Source organism: Lepidochelys kempii, chromosome 1 (genome assembly GCF_965140265.1).
Source record: "Lepidochelys kempii isolate rLepKem1 chromosome 1, rLepKem1.hap2, whole genome shotgun sequence".
In the NCBI taxonomy this organism is placed as follows: Eukaryota; Metazoa; Chordata; order Testudines; family Cheloniidae; genus Lepidochelys; species Lepidochelys kempii.
The window spans coordinates 196,716,549-196,737,203 of NC_133256.1; the positions used below are offsets into that span (position 1 = coordinate 196,716,549).

The following is a 20,655-nucleotide window of genomic DNA, read 5'->3' on the forward strand; positions in this document are numbered from 1 at the left end:
AACTTTTCACACTGAGTGTTGTAATGTTTTCTACTGTAATACTACGTTTAAATAAAGAAAATATACATTTGAAGACTGTTAATCAAATGTCCTCAATACATTCCTCAGGCAATTAATCAAAATAACAAGTATTACTGATTTTGGAAAGTGGAAAAAAAAGATAAAGACGACACTTCTGACTTCATCATAATGAGATCTTTCCCTAAAATAGGCTGCACCCAATTTAAATACATTTCTATTACATTAAAAGTCAGTATAGATAGGGAGAAATAATTCACACTAGCAATAAATGATAAAATGGGGAAAGGAGCAGAGCAAAGAGCTGCAGATGTATAAATTCAGTGGGCCAGCTACTTCAGTGTAAATTCAGTGAAGTTTTTCCAGATTTATGCCAGTGTAAATGAGAACAGAATTGGCTTAAGAAAGTGCAAAATAAAGTGTTTCCCCTTAAAATTAAAAAAAAGGCTGACTACAGGGAACACAGGTGTTAAGGCATTGATTGATGCCATGATTTGCATCAGGCTGACTGCAGTTTATAGTACAGATGGTACTTTGGGTATTGTTGAAATAGTAATTAATTGTTTCTGTTTCCCTCCTTCTCTATTAGATTCAAAAGAGCTGAATAGTCTCTCTACTAAGGATGGAATTTTTCCATTTCCATTTACAGCCTTTATTAAATAAAAAGGTTTTCTATTGCATATGAAATATTTCCATATAACTTAGTTGTCTGTGGTTGTTTCCTTGTCAAATTGTTGTGAAATCTCTTGTTCTTTGACTAAGCGAGCAGTTTCTGAGAATCTGTTACTGGACTCTGCGTTAAGCAGTCTGGTCTTTTTTTTTACTTCAGTGAATATTTCTCCTTTGTACATTTGGTAATTACATTGTTTAACTTACTAAATCATGCATTAAATTAAATTGGTTGGACATAATTAGGGAACACCGTTACCTCTGTGTTTTGTTAAATGATCATGTAGGAGGGAAGGGGCAGAAAGAGGATAGAAGGCCACAGGTATGGCAAAAAAGTTGTGGGGGTTAAGGCAGTGGAATCCAAAGTTTTATTTAAAAAAATTAAACTTCCAATTATTTTGGTTGCTAGGATTCTTTTCACTCTGCAAATCAATATAGCATTTTCTTGTCAGCTGTGTAGCCAGCATGACTGAAAGCATCAACTGAGGTGTGAATGCTGTCTGTTCATTATTATAGGGATTATCTTGAAAGCAGGGATGAGAGAGATTATTATTTAAATGCCAATGCTAATAATACAGGAGTACCCAATTTGCCACTGAAATTAAATTTCAGTTTTTAAATTAAGTTGTTGGAGCTGTCTGGAAAATGCCTACAGAACCAATTTTTTGCCAAAAAGCAGAATATTTTATAACTAAAATGTTAAGACAGCGTTTTACTTTTCCAGCCAGCCCTAGTTCTTAGTCTATTGTGGGAAAAAGATCTTCTTAAAAAAAATTCATAACACTAAATTTTGTAGCTTGTCTTTAAAGCCACATATAGGTGTGAGTGTATCAATGGTTATGGATGCAACAGTTTTCATTCTTCCATGTATACTGCCAAGCTAGAATCTTGCAGGTTTTTCAATATTTCATAAAATAAAAACAAACCTCCGCCAACGGTTTATGCAGACTCCTTTTGATCTTGTGGACAGTTAATAATAATGCTTTGAAAAAGTAATGAATATGAGCTTTTTCTTTACTTGGTGGGTTAATGTGTAGGATGTGTTCGTGTGACTTTATTTGTCTTAGAACTTAATTTGCATATTTAATTTATTGACTATAGAATAACGAAAATGTGGTGTACACTTGGGACTTGATCCTGCAAACCTTTGTGCTTGAGTCTGTGCTTGCCAGCATAGTTCAACTGCTTGCACTTGGATTATGCCTATGAGTAAGGATTACTCCTGTGAGTAACAGTTTACAGGATTGGGTCCATAGTCATATAAGAGAATGGAGTGTTTCTTCAGGATGCAGACATAAAGCACCATATCATATTCAAGTCTGATTTTGCAACATTCTGAGCACCTCCTAAAAAGTGCTGAGTACTCTCAACTGCTGGGAGTTTAGGACCTTGCAGAATCAGCTCTAGAAGGTAATGAATTACCTCTAGTTTTTAAAACTTGCTAGATGGCCAGTAATTAAAAGTCTTGAAACGAAGATCTGACAGTTCTTTCCTCTTTCTATTTGACATTTACACACAAGACACAGAAGAGGGAACTAGTGCCTAGGACTTGAATAGTTTGTAGAAATTAAATTAGTTTATGCTTTTAAACAAAGTGTAACCTTATTACAAAGTTGTGCTCCCAGCAATATTTCAACGCTAAGAGTACAATTTAAATGCCTTTTTTTAAACTGCAATAAAAGATGTTCAAAAGTACAAATAAATTCTAGTATGCACGTGTGTATGCATGTCTTCTAATATATCACATACACATATAAACACACCATATAAAGAGAAATGCAGTAGCTCTATTTAATGTATTACAATACAGTTGGATTCTTTCCACAGTTTTAAATGCAGTCATTATTCTGTCCAGCCCATTTGGAAAGTGTGCGTAATTCATAGCTCTCTCCCTACCCCTTTAACATTAAATAAATGCCTCATCTGTTACATCTGCAGGATTTTTTTTTAAAAAGAAGGAAAGTTTAGAAATTGTTTCAATAGTTATGCTAGTTTTGAACAACAGGACACATCTTCTGAATCCAGTGTTTTTGGAAATAATTATTGATGCTGATGATTTTTTAACCAGAAATGGCCATTGGTTGCTAAAAGAAACTTTCCTCCCACCTCTCTCTTACCTTATATGCATGGACTGTAGAATTCCCTGGTTTAGCTATTGCTCTATGGTGTTGGGATTTCAGTTCTCCTAAGCATCAGAGATGTGAGCATTCCGGCAGTTACACCAAACAATGAGAGATAGACTCCTTGCATGCCCCAAGCCTATGGAGCATTACGTCATTGTATTGCCATATAAGGAACTCGGTGTTGTGCAGACTCGTCGTGTCTGACTAGTGTACTTTAGTGATAGCCAGAACTTAGAAAGCTTATTAATGTGTTCTGGCTCCAGCTGACGCTCAGGACTGTGTGAAATATTTCATTTGTCTACCCAGTTCATGGTCAAAAAGAATGTGCGGAAGGCATGGGTAACGGCAGTTCCTCTTTATTATTGATAATAAAGTAATGGAAAGTCGTTAGCTGATTATTTTATAATGTTTTCCTCTTAGTTGCTTAGCCCAGCATTAGAAAAAACATGGGCATCTGACTTAATGAAGTGGCCTGGCAGGGGTTTGTCCTTTTTTTTTTGTTTTTAAGATGACAAAAAAATGTGAGTTTAGCTGAACTCCTCTGCAAGTGATATGAGCTTCAAGCCTTCTCGTTTTTACTTTTTGTAAAGAGTCAGGGTCCCCAGAGGAAAGTATTTTATTTCCTGATGATGTAACTACAAAACAATTCTTCAAGTGATGATGGGAATGCCAGATGAAATCCTATTTTATTTTCTTCAATGTTTTTCCTACAAAACCCTTTTTTCCTTTTCACATGTTTGTGTTTCAGCTAAGGCAATTAGGAGTTTGACCAACTATTTTTAGTGAGAAGGTTTTAAAGAAACAAATCATTTGATTAAAGGACTGAGGGGACAAACAGGAAGATATAACTGTAGGACTTAAATTTATGTCTCTGATTTCCTCTCCTCCAGCCCCACCACCACACCCTAAAAACATTGGGGGACTATATGCAATATGTAGGGGATTCGCTTGTTGAAGCCCCATTTAGGGTTAATGGGAGTTAACTGAATAAATCCTTACATATTGATATGAGAATTAGACCATTAAGTGCTTTCTAAGCTTATGTTCTGCTCAGCTAAATGAATTATGGATGCATCTGCTTCATTTGCACCCCTTGAAATTTTAGTCTTCAGATGAGTTGGTGTGTGTGCTTACTTGAATCTGTTAAAAAGCTCATAATGGAACATTTTTATTTAAATGCGAGTAATAAGGCCAGTGTGATGGACAGTACTTGTGTTTAGATAGAGATATTGTTTCCAGGTACTAGAACAAATAAATACCAAAAAATATGTATGTTATGGAAAAGACAGTGTAAGCATAATAAACACATGGGGTCAAACTTCTGTCCTTTAAAAGATGTTCATGCTTTACTTAGAAATTTCAGTGGATCTCTTTGTACCACTACTGCAGCAGAACTTATTCCAAATTCTGTCGTGTGTGTGTGTAGATGTGAGTATGTATGGGTGTAATGGGTGCATACATACGTGTGTGTGTGTGTATTGCATGAGAGGGGATCAGACCCGTCCATCTTTCAAACCTAGTTGGCATTATAAATGCCCATATATAAATCCCTCCCGACCTGTGTTTGGGAGACTGATATGCCTTATTATGCGAGAGACAAGGTGAGTGACTTAATACCTTTTATTTTGTTGGTGACAGAGACAAGCGTTCGAGCCTTGTTATGGTTTACTAGTCCTATGGACAGAACAACATAATTTATTTAGCACTATATGTAGATAACTGTCCACTGGGTGAAATTGGTGTTCAGATCCCCTAACTAACATATGTTTGACCAGGAAATAATACTTTATGCTGTACAAGCACCTTTCATCAGAGTGCTTTACAAATGTTAATTAACCGTCACAATACCGCATTGAGGTGCTGTAGCTCACTTCACTCTCCACTGAAAAGCCACCTCCTTAGTGTGGGTCTTGGCAGCTGTTTAACAGAGCATAGCAGCACTATGTAACATTTTAAGATAGGAAATGTAAGCATTTCTTTCCGTCGTCCTTCCCTACTCTGTTTTCTTCCATGTCCCTCTCTCCCCACTTCATGCCTGCTCTCCATTGATTGATCCTATCTCCATGTTAAGTTCACCTAGGTTCCAAGTGCCCTTCCACATAATGTGGTCTATTAGAATTGTGTGCGCAAAACTTGGAGGAGTAGAATATCCCAGCATCCTTATAAAACAAACGGACCAGCCTTCCCAATCTGGCTCTGTTTTGATGCTGCTACAGGAACACCCCGCTGTTAAGGAACAAAGCCCAGATAGTGCTCATTGTAAGCTTGTGACATTCTCCTGCTTGGGTGGGGAATGCAAATCCCCCTGTTTATAAATCCGTGTTTACAGCAGGGATGGCCAAAGTATGACCTTGTAGTGTTCCTAATTAATCCTGCTCCTCAATAAAAATGTTCACATCTGTAGCCTGTTGCAAAGCAGCTTTGCCACAGTGCATCTGCCAAGTATGTAATTACCTGTTTCCACTTGCTTCTTCTATGATGTCACAGTTTAATAACAGCTGGGCTAGATGACTATTCCAAGTACTAAGTTGAAATAGTGAAGAATTTTGTGTGAAGGAAATATGTAAGAATTGATTAATATAATTTAAAAAAAATTAGTCTCAGTGTAATAGGTTCCCAAGAGCCTTCCTTGGTGCCTGTTACACCTCTAGCCCAGAAATCCTGCCTTTATTGAATTAAATAGCAAAATTCCCTTTGACTTCAGTAGAGCCAGGAATTCCCCTTCAGTCAGGATATGTCTACACTGCAGCATGGGTTGACTGACCTTGCGTGCTAAAAACAGCAGCATGGACATTGCAGCATGAGTGGGGACACAGGCTACCCACCCAATTACTGCCCCCTGGGGTGAAAGCGGGTTTGTACTTGTTGGCTAGCCCATGCTGTAATATCCACACTGCCATTGTTAGTGTAATAGCTTGAGCAGAGCTAGCGCTTGTCTGCCTACCTGGGCTGGGAGTCACAATTTCAGCTACAATGTAGACCTAGACTCAGTGATGACCATGCACCGTGTACATGTCAATACTCATTTGTTTACCCCTAATCAGTCAGTGATTCCGTTTTGTCATTATACTGGTATGCAGTGTTTCTGTTGTAACGAATGCACCTACTTAACATTCTACGCTGCCCAGGAGCCTTCAGTTTTGGAGCTCAGAGTGGCTTAGACCAAAACTGTGGCCACTTCAGAGGCTCTGTAGACCCCGCTGCTGAAGCTGAGCTGGTTTCAGTGAAGATGCTGAAGTTGTCAGGATGCTGGAGTGTCCTGTTCTTTTAAATTAATTTTATATGCAAAGCAACAGAAACACTTTAAAAATGATTTATATTTTAAAACACTATATGTATCCTCCAGAAATGATTGATTATGCTCACATGTTTCTGTCGTATCAGGGCACAATCCCGCAAGATGCTGTCTATCATATATGTTAGTGTTGAATATAGAGACAGTCCTCTTGGCATTAATGAGTGGTTTAGTCACGCATCATCTTCCAGGAGCTTCTCTTAGGTTTGTGTCCTTACAGAGTTTACTGATGTTTCAGTGCCCAACACCTTGTTTTCTGCTAATGCTGTGCTATTTTAAGGTTGCTAAGTGACTTTGATGTTACTGTTATTTATTACTTGTACTGTACTAACACCTAGGAGCCCCAGTCATGGGCAGGACCCTATTGTGCTAGGCAGTGTACCAAAAGAGCAAAAAGATAGTCCCTGCCCCATACAATTTACTTAAATTCCTACATTGCTGCCAGTTCAGATTTAGCAGGGGGAGTGAAGCGATCTTCATTCTACAAAATGATGGATCTGACCTTGTACTCAGTTTGTAAAAAAATGCAGTGCTTGTGCGTGAAACTTACTGCATCATTGAGAGGAACTGCAGAACATTAAGGGCTGACCACTGTTCTCTACCATAGAAGAATTAGATAAGAGAGGGGAAAGCCTATTATTTAGGTCATTTTGCTTCTCTCTCTCTCCCTGAAAACAAGCTCTGTTTCCTTAGTGACTAATCATAGTTTTCAAAATTGTTGTTGCACTCATAAGTATTACGGCAGGATAGAAAAACCAAAGAATCATAGAAATTAGAGACAAAAAGAAAACCCTATTAAGTCATCTAGTCTATCCTATGCCAGAGCAGGACTGCTCCCTGTAGCGTGTTCTTGAATGCATTTTGTTGTTGGCTGATTACTCTTCAATTTAATTTTACTATTTAAATTGTGATAGTGTCCACCCTGTGGAAGAGCTTACTTGAAGAGAAGGTCCCTACTTTGAAGAGTTAAAAAGACACAAGCACGTGAAGGATAGGGAAGGACATATAACATGCAAGGAAAGTGATTGGGGTGATGATGGGTATGTGTGTTAGTTACATGTTTTGACTTTAAAATTAAATTCATTACATTCTTCCCCTTCTGTCCATTATTAAATCTCTTGTCTCCCCCACACTTCCATCACCAAGCCATTCCTAGCTACAGTTTCGTAACCCTAACCATTCTAGCATTTGATTCTCTTCCGTTTGCAATTCACATCTAAGATTAAAAAAAAGGAAATATTGATCATGGACCTTAGTTCAGCAAAGCATTTAAACATATGCTTGTGTGTTTTGCTGAACAGGATGGACTTAAGCACCTACTTAAGTTTTATCACGTGTTTTAATGCTTGGCTGAAATAGGGCCTCCGTCAGCTAGTTTCATATTGGTGTAGCCTGAAGAATTCTTTTTTACTTTTAAAAGGATACTACCAAGTAGTTTAGGTCCAAAATTTGGATTATAACAAATAGCCACGGAAATTGAAAAATTACAATTTTAATTTAAAAAATTGACATACTTTTGAGACCATTTTTTCTTTTGGAGAATGGGGGTTGTGCAATTGTATATAAACATTTGCACACACTGTTGGAAAATCAAAGGTAACAGAAAGTATTGTTGATTTAGGGAATGAGAACCAAAGTTAACTTGACCAGTCTAGTTTCATTGCCTAACATACATGACGAACAGGTGAACTGATGTCCAAATATTTGTTCTAATAACTGTGTATTTTATTTCTGAATACATGTCTAGCCTTGTTCCTATTGAAGTCTGTGGGAGTTTTGCCATTAATTTAAATGGAAGCAAGATCAGGCTGTACATTTATTTTATAATTTGATAGTATCCCTTTTACATGATTAAAGGAATTTAATTTGATTTTCCCCTTCCCTTAACATCTTATTCCATAGACTACTAGATCTCACCATAAATTTTGTTTTCTGGTTTTCAGACCAACTTTTTCTTCACTTTAGTTTCTGCACTTTACTGAGATAAATTTTGAGGCTGTTACGGCTAAATAAGAGTCTGAAACCCGTTGATGTCCAATAGATTGTATATGCGGGGGGAAACAGTGGAAAGTTCTTAAAGATAACGTTCTCTTGTATCACCTGGCTTTCACTATGGGCCATGGACAGAAGCAGATTCAGCTCTTCATTCCTTTGGCAGAGGGAGAGAATTGGCTATCCAAACTCTCTTGTATTATCTAGTGTTCCTTCTCTCCTGTTTGGCAGATGCTACCGAGCTTCTAAGCCAGTTCTTATTAGGATTAGTTAGGTCCTTTTTCCTCAAAGCACAGTCTCGAGACATATAGTGACTGTATTTCTTCACTTAACCACTGATTCCTTTTCTCCTGACAGAGTTGAAAGACATTTCCTACCGGGTAATGCATTTGGTTCCTTATCGTGTATATGTGACCTTGAGAAAATTTTAGAAAAATGCATTGTAGGACAAATAACTACAAAGTTTGCCCCAAAGCAATATAAAAGCATTTAATATACGTTCTTCTTCCCCACCTAAACTAATGCTCCTTTAAGAGGGGTGTTAGAGGATATGAAACATAAAGAAGAAAATTGGGATAGTTGAGATTTTATCTGTAGGTGTAACTGCATGTTATTTGACTGGTGAATTGGCAGGTTTTCGAAGCCTATAATGATGTCGGTTTTGTTAGTGTGCCTCCCCCTCATGTGTTTTTTCCCCCCCCCCCACTGAATTGGGATCATTTTCTAACATTTTGTGGTCTTACATATAAACTTAACATTTTTTTAAAAGTTAGCTTTTTTTTTTTTGTTCTGCATTGAATTTTTACTCTGTAAATGTGTATGCGTAGTTGAGCTGCCCTTGCAAGTGGTGCAGCTGCTTCAATAGTACTTCATCAGCACCAGGAAGAGGTTATCATTTATAGACTCTGATGCATTTCTGTGCTTTGGAGAGGACCATGCTGTGCATGCATGACCGTTCTTGGAAACGGCATTAAAGAATGTCTCTCTTTGTTGAGTCATTGTGCTCCAGCAGAAAAGGCTGGTGATCTAACATCTATGTTTAATCAGGACAAGATTAACCCTAACCTAACGTGTCAGATTTATAGTTTTCCCAACTGCTCTTCAACTTCAGATCTGCCTCACCATGAATCCTGGTCCCCGTTATGGTTTGTCTCTGTGAGAAAGTAGCACTGGCTTAACGTAAGAAGTGAAATGAAACAATGTAGTTATAGCTGTATAAACTCCTCTATGGACACTCTGGCATTGGTTTAACTGAATCCATTTTAAAATACAACATAAGTTAAACCAGTACAACTTTTCCATGTAGACCAGGCTTCAAGAAGTGTCAGTACAGGGATTCGCCTGTCAAGGCCTTGAACAGATAGGCCAGGGAAGTATTTCATGGTGTCCTAAGTCCCTTCAGCTTCTTAGCACAGTTTTATATCTCCTCCCATCTGACTCTTCACATGCATGACTGAGACCTCCAGTTTCCCTGCTTGTTATTTAGTACACCTGCTCCAGAGATGCCTTGGAATGTGAGGCCCAGCATGCAGGCTGAAGTGATCTGTCATTAAGTGTGTTGGTTCTGTTATCCCAAATGCTACAAGATTCGTTACGGGCCATGGCCTATCAAAAGTTTTACTGATCACCGATTAGGGCCAGTCCAGGACAAAAATATACTCAAATCTTTTGTTTCGTTATTGTAGTTACCCCCGCCCCGCCATGGTGGCTTCCATCTCCCCCTACCTGCAGCTTTAACCAGTGAAAGTGTAACCATTACAGAAAGTGTCTGCTGAAGGTAATTGGTTATGTTAGTTGTGATTCTGAGCGCTGCTGCTTACTGTATATCTGTATAAACATATATAAAAATATATTCCTCAAATGATATTTTTTATTAGGATTCACTAGCACCAAAAAATCTTTTGTTGTCTCCTAAGTAAACGCAACTCTGCTTCTTACTATCCCAATGGCCAGACACTAATCACTGTATAACAATACAGTGGCTATAACAGTATTTTAAGGATACTGATCATTTTGGTATCTGCTTAAGGAATCTGTGCTGAACTAACACAGTGGTTAATACATCCCAGATGACTGTTTTGAATTGTGGATTTCTAGGGATGTAACACAACTTGAAAAACTTTGGTCCATTTGGGATTCAGAAATGCTGTGCTATATGATGAGTCAATGATTTAGGAATTTGGTGTGGTTCAGTTCTCTAGTCTGGAAAAGTATTTACGGAATTTCTTGATCTCCTAATGTATAGTACATACTTAGTTTTTTGTATGAGCGTTGCCCATAGCTGGTACTGTTCAAGGGGGTCTCTTGGGTTTTGGGAATGTTTTTTTGCAGGCTTCAGATACCAGTTTGCTCCTGAGGTCTGCAACAAAAATTCCACAATATCCTTGAGGTAGGAGGAGAGCGAATACATTCAAAAGGATATTGGTTAATCTCCCATTTTATGGAAGCTTCTGAAGGACAAGTCAGCAGAGATGTTCTCATCTTAAATTCAGCAATGATAAAGATTCATTGGTATTTGGGAATGCTTTCATCAACCTGATACTTTCAGGTACACTGCGCGCAGACTGGACAGTTGCTAAGAAAACCATACAGGGGATGATCTGAATGCTTGAATAAATTGCAAAGTGTTTCGTTCCAGAAAACTTTGCTGGGGCACAAGGGAGTGACTTTAAAGCAATTCATATTCAGAGCTTAAGCCCCCTCCCACTAAATCTTCCGTTCCTTGAAATTCCACTTTTATCCTGCACTCTCTTCAAAATGACAGGTTTCAGAGTAGCAGCCGTGTTAGTCTGTATTGGCAAAAAGAAAAGGAGTACTTGTGGCACCTTAGAGACTAACAAATTTATTTGAGCATAAGCTTTCATGAGCTACAGCTCACTTCATCGGATGCAAAATGGTTTTCCATGGTGGGAAGTTATGGTGGTGTTGAGTGTTTATTTTTTTTGTTTTGTTTTTTGTTACCTCAAGTTGTTCCAATTAACTTTATTCAGCTCTGTTATCCATTTTTTAATTAAATGAGTGGATAAAATTTCTGTTCTATTCCTTGCAATGTTATTTCCCACAATAACTTCTTCCAAACTAAAGGAATTCCAGTTTAGAACCTCACTTTTGGCTTACATTGGCTCCAGCCTTCAAGCTCAGATGTTCATTTTTCTAGTCTGCTGCTTTGATCACATCACCCCTTCTCTTTGCATCTTTCCACTGACTCCCCATCTTTATTGCATCAAACATAGCTTCACAGCCAATTCCCCAGCCTACCTATCACCTCTCATTCCATATTGAGCTGTCAGTGCTCCAGTCCACTCAGGATGCCAGCTTGTTAAATTGTTAAACAGGCACCTTTGTGTTTTCTCCCATGCTTCCCCTCACACTTGGAAGGTGCTTGTTGTAAATGTCTGTGAAGCTACATCATTGTCCTCCTTCAGATCCCTCCTTAAAACTCTCCTTTGTCATGATGCCTACAAAAAACTTGAGAATGGTGAGGCTGTTGGTGTGCTGAGACCACTGCCGAGCATGCTGACAATATTGTTTCCTTGTACTCCCTCAGCTGTCTGTATCCATCTCTAGTTTCATGTCTTATACTTGGATTGTAAGCTCCTTAGGGTAGGAACCATCTTTTTGTTCTGTGTTTGTACAGCGCCGAGCGCAAAGGGGTCCTGGCTCATGGCTGGTGTTCCTCGGACTACAATAATATAAATAAATAAAAATGTGAAGTTTAATGCTCTTTAGATGAAGGATAACTACAGTCCATAAGCGAAGTTGGTTTGTAATCATAGCGCATATGTCTGTGTTTGATTTGTTTTTGTGTAGGACCAAGTGTACGCTAAGAGATGCATTGGTTTGTTTAATACAGTGTTAGAACTTTAGATTTAAAAAAAAATCTAATGTGAAATAAAGTGTACATTTCTTCTACAAAATACATTTTTAAATTTAAATTCTTAATGACTTACTCTTTGAGAGATGTTACATTGTTACTTAACAGAGTTGATCAGCTCCCTGAACTGGCATAGCATAAGTCATATTTCATATGATACTATTCTATTTCTCTTACGTGACTGTTTTTCCAAACAGTAAAAAGAAAAGTAGTACTTGTGGCACCTTAGAGACTAACAAATTTATTTGAGCATAAGCTTTCATGAGCTACAGCTCACTTCACTTTCCTAACAGTGACATTGCAACAGAAAATCACAAGAATGTAAAACTTCTCTGCTCATGAGTGATCCCGTCAGCAAAAAGATTTGGGCACTGTTTTTTCACCCCCATAGAAAATGCAAATATTTGATCATAGTTTTCCTCCTTCTGCCCCCTTCTGCCTACTCCTGGCTGTATCTATCTTAGTTACTCCGCTGCTATACAGTAAACAGCGCTTCTAGAATCTTTCCAGTACAGTGACAAACTTTATCTTTTTTGCTAATTGAAAAATATATATATATATATATATATATATATATATATATATATATATATATATATATATATATATATATATATATATATATATATATATATATATATATATATATATATATAGAGAGAGGTGTTTGGACTCAACAAACTACAGGCACAGATTATACTAGATATCCTTTCTCAATCCCTAAACCTTTCTGTGCTGGTCAGTAAGACCCAATCATGACTTATTGGACCAAGATTAGTATTTGCATGTCTCAGATGGTTCGATAGTTTTTGAATACTTTAAATTTTTTATGAAGCCTGATATATGGTATATGTGAAGCCTGATATATCCTCATTATGCCTTTTTTGTTTGTTCGTTTCATAGTGTTAAATATTATAGAATCTAATGCATTACTTCGGAATGGGACATGAAAAATCAAGTGACTTGCGGTATGTTGTCACACATTAAAATCTTTTACAGATGTTTGTGTTAGGAGACTTTTATATCTGAAAGTGTATCCAAGAAGTTTATGCTTCAAGACATGATAGCATTTCCTTTATCGGCTAGTTTAAACATTGTTTGACTCAGGGTGAAGTAATGGGATCTGTTTAAGCTCTTATGGTTGATAGCCCTGAGGTTCCTGATTTCTTCAGTTCCTGTGGCTTTTGAGATGTCTTGGTTATGCTTTGGAAGGAGTTATTTATCAGCAGTGTTTCTCAAGACCTTGCTTTAAATACAGCACTGATCTTTATTTTGGTGACATCAACAAATACTTGTAATAGCGCTGTCAAGACAGGTACTGTACACACTGATGTCAGAGTCTGGGTTGCTTAAACATACTTTGACTCAATGTCATTGCTCCATTGTTACCAGAAATGAATTCTTGTAGGCATCTTTTAAGCAATAGAGCTGGCCCTCTAGGGAATGAATTCCCAGATGTTTCAGAGGATGGTTTAGGCTTTTTATGCTTAAGGTGTGTAGAAGGGAGCTGGGTATCATGTCTGAAGATCTTTTTCCAATAAGGATTAATTATGTCTTTTTTGGAAGATGCAAGGATGTGAAGGTGGAGGTGGCTGAGTTTCTGAAATCTGATTTCAGTTAGAACAAGTTTGCAGCTCCATCTGCTCTATATTGAAGCATTCAGGCAGGGGTTCTCAAACTGGGGGTCGGAACCCCTCAGAGGGTCACGAGGTTATTACATGGGAGGTTGCGAGCTGCCAGCCTCCACCTCAAACTGCGCTTTGAGTCCAGCATTTATAATTGTGTTAAATATATAAAAACTTTTTAAAAAAATTTATAAGGGGGGTCACACTCAGAGGCTTGCTGTGTAAAAGGGGTCTCCAGTACAGAAGTTTGAGAACCACTGTATTAAGGTAAGAGAAATCTAATTTTCTTTCTCTCCCAGCTGTTAAGTCAGAGGCCTTGTGTACACTACCAGGGTAAGTTTACCTAAGTTATGCTACTCCAGCTTCTTACTCTTACTCCTCTTGGGGAGCTGTAGTACTGGAGTCGACCGAAGAGTGCTTTTCCGTTGATTGCAGCAGCGTCGATCTCCCCGGTAGTGAAGACAAGCCCAGACTCTAGCAGTAGTCTGAATTCAGGAATGAAGCTGGTCTTTGTCCTGTGCAGGGAATTGGCTTCCATGCACCTTGAGAGGCCCTTCCATCAGATGGGGCTGGGTTCTGCTGTGGTCTGCATGCTAAAGAAAGTGATCCACTGTTTTGGCATGTTTTGGTGGTTTCTGGACATTGGAAAAGAATGATCTCTTAACTGCCAGGCTTGTAAACGTTCTTCATTTCAAACAATCTTCATTTGCTGCCACTGTTGCTCAAGTTTCTGTCTCTCGCCACCTGTTTATCTTTATTTGCCACTCTTTGCTACTAATCCTCTTCATGGAAGAATGAAAATTGAGGTAATAATGGCTAGGACAGTCTGTTTTTAAACTTCTTCAGTCCTTTTGGAGATTATCTTCTTAGATTCTCAAGAAGTAAAAAGGTTTGCCTTGTGTCTTCATGAATAAACCCTACTTTGTAATCCTGATGTTGTGGAACTGACACAGGTCATGTGAAATGACCACTCATTTATTGAGAGTATATCTACAAATGCTGCAAGACTCTTCCTGCGTCAATGGAAGGGGTTTTTCCATCACTATAGTAAATTCATCTATTTGAAAGATGGTAGTTTGGCCAACAGAAGAATCGTGCGTAGGCCTAATTGCATCTACAGTGGGGGTTAGGTCGATCTAATTACATTGTGCAGGATGCAAAAATTTTTACAGCCCTGAGCAGTGCAGCTACATGGACCTAAGTTTTAGGTGTAGACCAGGCCTAAGTCAGATGTGTATGAAAAATGTAAACAGTCACAGGACATTCAAATATTACTGTTTCCACTTTATATAACACTGAGATTTGTAGACATGTGTTCCTTTGTTGTAAAGATTATGTCTAAATCTGAAGGAGATTCTGATTAGGAAAAATCCTTCACATCTTTCAGTTACAGATTACATTTATGAAATATTTTCCCATGTATCTGGTATCTATTAAGAAATGCACAATTCGTACATATATTCCTTTGGTGCTGCTGGAGGAAAAATAGTTCTCCTTTGCCTGGATGCATTTCTCATGGTTAGCATGGTCTTAATATACTGCTAGAAAACTCATTTTTCATATTATTAGCATTCCTAGGCTTAATCACAAATGCAGGTTTTTGAGACTGATTCCATTTGGAGTAAGATTTAGTGTAAATTTGACCACAAAATCTGCCATCTCTCCCCCACCGAGCCACCAGCTAGTGCTCCATAAACCACTTGTGATTCATGAACCACAATTTGAGAACTGCTTGGTTAAACTGAAACCATTTTTTCTGGGTGACTTCTTTGGAAAATGCAGAGAATTTTGAAGTAATTATTCTTTCTTTGATTTGAGAGAACATTATTTTGTGCCAGAAATTGAGTGAGAACTCATGAGGCAGGTTGGTCAGGAGAGTAGGCACAGCACTTTAACAGTTGCATTAGAAGTCAGCTCAAACTGAAAATGCTCAGACTTCTGGTTCACACCAGCCATGCTCAGAATCTGGAAACCTGTATAGCCAGGTCACTTCCATGGTAACATTACATCATCACAATTGGAGAATCACTTCTATACTTGTCTTTGCATTCACAAAAGCTCCCCAGTGGGATATAAAATTTAAAAACATTACACCATCACAGCAAAGGCCATTTGGTTGATAAATGGTACTGTAGTTGCTCGTGGAAGAAGTAACCTTATGAAATCAGTCTTTTCAGAGGCATTGCATTATAGGTTGTAAGTATACCAGTGTATTGGTCCAAGCAGGCAGAATTACCTGGAAAGGGTATACCTCACACAGATGATGATCTTATTTTGGTACCAGTTCATTTTCTTTCTTTCCGTCTGTCTGTCTGTAAATGCTGGTTAAGGTAGATTTTTAAGGCAGAGCAATTTCCACAGTCATTGGTTTAATTTATTGGAAAGTGATCCACTTACAAACACTGGAAAGAAATCTTTTCCGTCATGGAATATTAAACTTGTCATCTTATGCTAATAGCATATGCTATTATGCTAATTTAAGCCCCTTTTAGCGTTGTTCACTTTTAAGTACCATATGTATAAAGTAGTTTGCCAGGCCACTCCTAGTATCCAAACTCAAAACTGATCTAATGTTGAGCAAGAATTTTATAGAAGATGTGGTACTGGTTTATAGTCCTCAGATTGTGTTGAAGTGACATAAAAATTTTTTTGTTGTTGATCTGATATTTTTTCCTTGTATTCTAATCTGAATGAAGTATATTGTTTTACAAACTGATCTTTTAAAAATAAGAAGTCTCTCATATGTTTGAAATGAAATCTCTTAAAAAATCACAATTAAAAATAATTGCAACCAATCTCCTGAGTTTAAGGGTATGATAATCACATTGTTGACTTTTTAATTGTTCTGTGGATTGAGTTTTCATTTTGAGGATCATAGTTAAATCATACTCAATAACTTTAGAATTAGGTCTGTGTTAGTAGCTTTCCTTAGGCTAGGTTTTTTTATTTTGAGATTTGCATGTCAAGCTGTGGGAATTTGTTAGATACCATAACAAAACACTATTGCCTTAATGTTTGTGTTAGAATCCTACATTTGGATTAGTCCTCTTACAGAGCACCCTCAATTTCAACTGAATTCATTTTTTAGTCACCCAGAATCAGAGACTGTTTCTGAAAATGTTGGCCTTAACTTTTAGTTTTCTCTTCTATAAATTGGGGACAATATCTTGAAGATAGTTGGATTATAGATGTTTAACATTTGAGATCCTTTGATGAAAGGTGCCAAAGAAGTGTGGAGTCTTTTTATTTCAGATGCTACTGTAGTTGTATCAGTTCACAACGGACAGCAGAATATTTATACTTTTACCTATTTAATACTTCTGCTCTTATGCCCTCACAGGGAGAACAAGGCCAGAACTATTTACATTGGGAATTAGTAAATAAAGTGCAATACAAGTTGTAATTACTATCAGCCAAAGATGGGGTTTGGTACCCTGCCATTTGTTTCTTGCTTGCTTCCTCTCACCAACCATCCAGCTCAGCAAACAATCTGTTCCTCTCTGTGTGGCATTCCCTTCCTTGGGAGGGTCTCCTTGTTGCTCGTTAAGGTGAGGCAGACGTCCTTATTTTCCAAATTTCCCAATAATCTGCACCAACTGAAGCAGTATTCCAAAGCAGATGCTAGCACAAAGTATTATGGTTATGTTTTGAGCACTAAATGTGCCTCTTGTCCATCAGTGTTTACAAACAAGGATTCTATTTTGGATGGCTGTCCAGACTGTTACAAACTCCTGAGGGATTTGGGACTTATCTTTCCCTGACAGATCATACAGTACAGTTTTAGTTCCCCCTTGCTCATTGCCTGCTTACTTATACCAAAGGCCCTTCCTGCGGGATTGTTCAAAGCACAGAGCTTTCTTGTCTACTGTATCCCATCAGTGAAGGCAGATGACTCAAGGAACACAATACCTGCTGATAGGTCCCGTTAACTAATTCTTTTCTCATTACTACTGTCTGAAGATCATTTTGGTAAAAACTACTTCAAGTACAGTTCTCCTCTAAAAATTTCTGTGTGAAAATAGCACCACCTTACGTAAGAGACGCTTGGGTCATATTTGCTCACATTAAGTGATAAAAGTAAGTTACTGCTGCATTTTACTTCTCTTATTGTTGCACAGTTAGCCCCGTAAGGAGATTGTGAACTGTTTTTTTTTTTCCTTTTTTCTTGCATGCCAAGAGAATTGCTTACTAAATTCCACCAGTGAGATGGCACAAGTGTCAATGACAGCAGCAACATATAGAATTTTAGTATTGATGATGATGATGAGCAAGAAGAAAAGAATACTCAGCTTGACTCTCAGATCACAGGCTGAGATTTCAGGACTGGCACTTAAGTAAACACATCATTTTCCTTGTAAATGGAACATGTTTAATTTGAAGTTGTTTAGAGGTAATCAGTATGGAGCACTTAGATGTAATTTTTACAGTCAATTTTTCAGAGTAGAACTACACTTTCAACTATTTAACTTCCTTCGTATAAAATTAATAGATAATACCCTGACTTTCATCTTATGCAGCGTAGAGCAAAACGTATTCCTTTGGCAATACTTAGCCTCTGCAATCCTCTATACCTAACTGCCTATTATTTAAATGCAATAATTTTTAAGAACACAGGTTATGTGTAGTTCCAGTTTGTCTACTGACTGATTAAATGTGTGTTAAATCAAATAAAATTCATAAGGCAGTTATTTGCATACCAAATAGTAAAAGAATGTAAGCGTTCCAGAGAAGTGAGTGGCTGTTAGGATACACATTCTCTTTAGAAATTTCATTTTAGCTTATTTTTAACAAACTTTTTTTGAATTATTTTATAATCTATAAAAAGGGAAATAGGGACAACCCCGGGAATTACAGACCAGTCAGTTTAACTTCTGTACCAGGAAAGATAATGGAGCAAATAATTAAGCAATCAGTTTGCAAACATCTAGAAGATAAGGTGATAAGTAACAGTCAGCATGGATTTGTCAAAAACAAATCGTGTCAAACCAACCTGATAGATTTTTTTGACAGGGTAACAAGCCTCGTGGATAGGGCAGGAACGGTAGACGTGCTATATCTTGACTTTAGTAATGCTTTTGATACTGTCTCATGTGACCTTCTCATAAACAAACTAGGGAAATGCAACCTAGATGGAGCTACTATAAGGTGGGTGCAAAACTGGTTGGAAAATCATTCCCAGAGAGGAGTTATCAGTGGTTCACAGTCATGCTGGAAGGACATAATGAGTGGGGTCCCGCAGGGATCAGTTCTGGGTCCGGTTCTGTTCTTCATCAATAATGTAGTTAATGGCATACAGAGTACACTTATAAAGTTTGCAGATGATACCAAGCTGGGAGGGCTCGCAAGTGCTTTGGAGGATAGGATTAAAATCCAAAATGATCTGGACAAACTGGAGAAATGGTCTGAAGTAAATAGGATGAAATTCAATAAGGACAAATGCAAAGTACTCCACTTAGGAAGGAACAGTCAGTTGCACACATACAAAATGGGAAATGACTGCCTAGGAAGGAGTACTGAAGAAAGGGATCTAGAGGTCATAGTGGACCACAAGCTAAATTTGAGTCAACAGAGTAATGCTGTTGCAAAAAAAGCAAACATCATTCTGGGATGTATTAGCAGGAGTGTTGTAAGCAAGACACAAGAAGTAATTCTTCTGCTGTACTCTGCACTGATTAGGCCTCAACTGGAGTATTGTGTCCAGTTCTGGGCGCTATGTTTCAGGAAGGATGTGGACAAATTGGAGAAAGTCCAAAGAAGAGCAACAAAAATGATTAAAGATCTAGAAAACATGACTTATGAGGGAAGATGGAAAAAATTGGGTTTGTTTAGTCTGGAAAAGAGAAGACTGAGAGGGGACATGATAACAGTTTTCACATATGTAAAAGATTGTGACAAGGAGGAGGAAGAAAAATTGTTTTTCTTAACTTCTGAGGATAGGACAAGAAGCAATGGGCTTAAATTGCAGCCAGGGAGGTTTAGGTTGGACATTAGGAAAAACTAACTGTCAGGGTGGTTAAGCACTGGAATAAATTGACTAAGGGGGTTGTGGAATCTCCATCATTGGAGATTTTTAAGAGCAGGTTAGACAAACACCTGTCAGGGATGGTCTAGATAATTAGTCCTGCCACAAGTGCAGGGGACTGGACTAAATGAACTCTTGAGGTCCCTTCCAGTTCTTTGATTCTATGAATATGAACATGATGATAAAACAGTTATGATTTTATGCAATTATTTTTTAAAACATTTAAATTGCTCACATTGGTTTTACTTTACAAGCAGTCTGTGCGTAGAAACTACCATTCAATCCTGTACACGATTAATGCTGGATAAGTACATGTCACCTAGAGTTAGTATAGTCTTGATGCGGTCCCACAAAGCTGAACATTTTATGCAGATAATTAATATATATCTATATATGGTTGTAAAACTACACACCTCCTGTTGCTTTTATATTTGAGTTGAAATCTACTGAACCCTGACTGTTTTAAGATTGTCGTACTTTAACTAGTTTTTTTTTCAATATCTTTTAGTTTTGAAAGATTTATTATGACTATTACTGAACGTTATTTTATCTCTCTAAAGCTATTCAACACAGTTTGTTTTTACACTAGATTTTGTCCTTATGCTGTCTGACTTGAATGACTCACTCTGGGAACGTTTGGTTATTTTTGTCCCATATTTTAACCTGTGTTCTGATGGGTTAACTTCCTGTTGTCACTCTCCATTGCTAGGAAGCCTAAAATGTAGCAGCTATCATCCATTTCAGCATATAACTCATAATTCAACAACTGACTTTGCTCTACTGAGCTAGCACAAAACTTAGATAACCTGCTATACTGGGCTCTTACTCAGCTGGATTTCCAACTTTTGCCCATGTAGCAATAATAGTAATCCTCAGGAGAACTGATGGAGTTACAGGCCATCACACTGGCTTGAGATGTTTGTTTTTTTTAAAAATATGTTATTTCTTACTAAAAGTTTCTTTTTGTGTTCTGTGAAGAAACGTGTACATGGGTTTCCCCCTTCACCATTTTGTTGTGGGAGAAAAATGCTGCTTTT

General features: G+C 37.7%; 2 protein-coding genes across 10 annotated transcripts in view; one reads left to right on the forward strand and one right to left on the reverse strand.

Moving 5' to 3' along the window:
- CMSS1 (cms1 ribosomal small subunit homolog) overlaps positions 1 to 20,655 on the forward strand; it is a 371,436-nt gene that overhangs the window by 54,813 nt on the left and 295,968 nt on the right. The window lies entirely within an intron of this gene.
- The window catches only part of FILIP1L (filamin A interacting protein 1 like), a 121,718-nt gene that overhangs the window by 41,216 nt on the left and 59,847 nt on the right, over positions 1 to 20,655 (reverse strand). Inside the window, exon 1 of one of the 2 annotated variants that reach the window (XM_073307507.1) lies at positions 2,805 to 2,940. The exons of the other annotated variant lie outside the window; for it this stretch is intronic. Within the exon in view, the coding sequence (XP_073163608.1) occupies positions 2,805 to 2,815 (11 nt within the window). The 5' untranslated portion in view covers positions 2,816 to 2,940. Of the gene's footprint in view, positions 1 to 2,804; positions 2,941 to 20,655 lie in introns of those variants that run through there. 2 annotated transcript variants of the gene reach the window in all.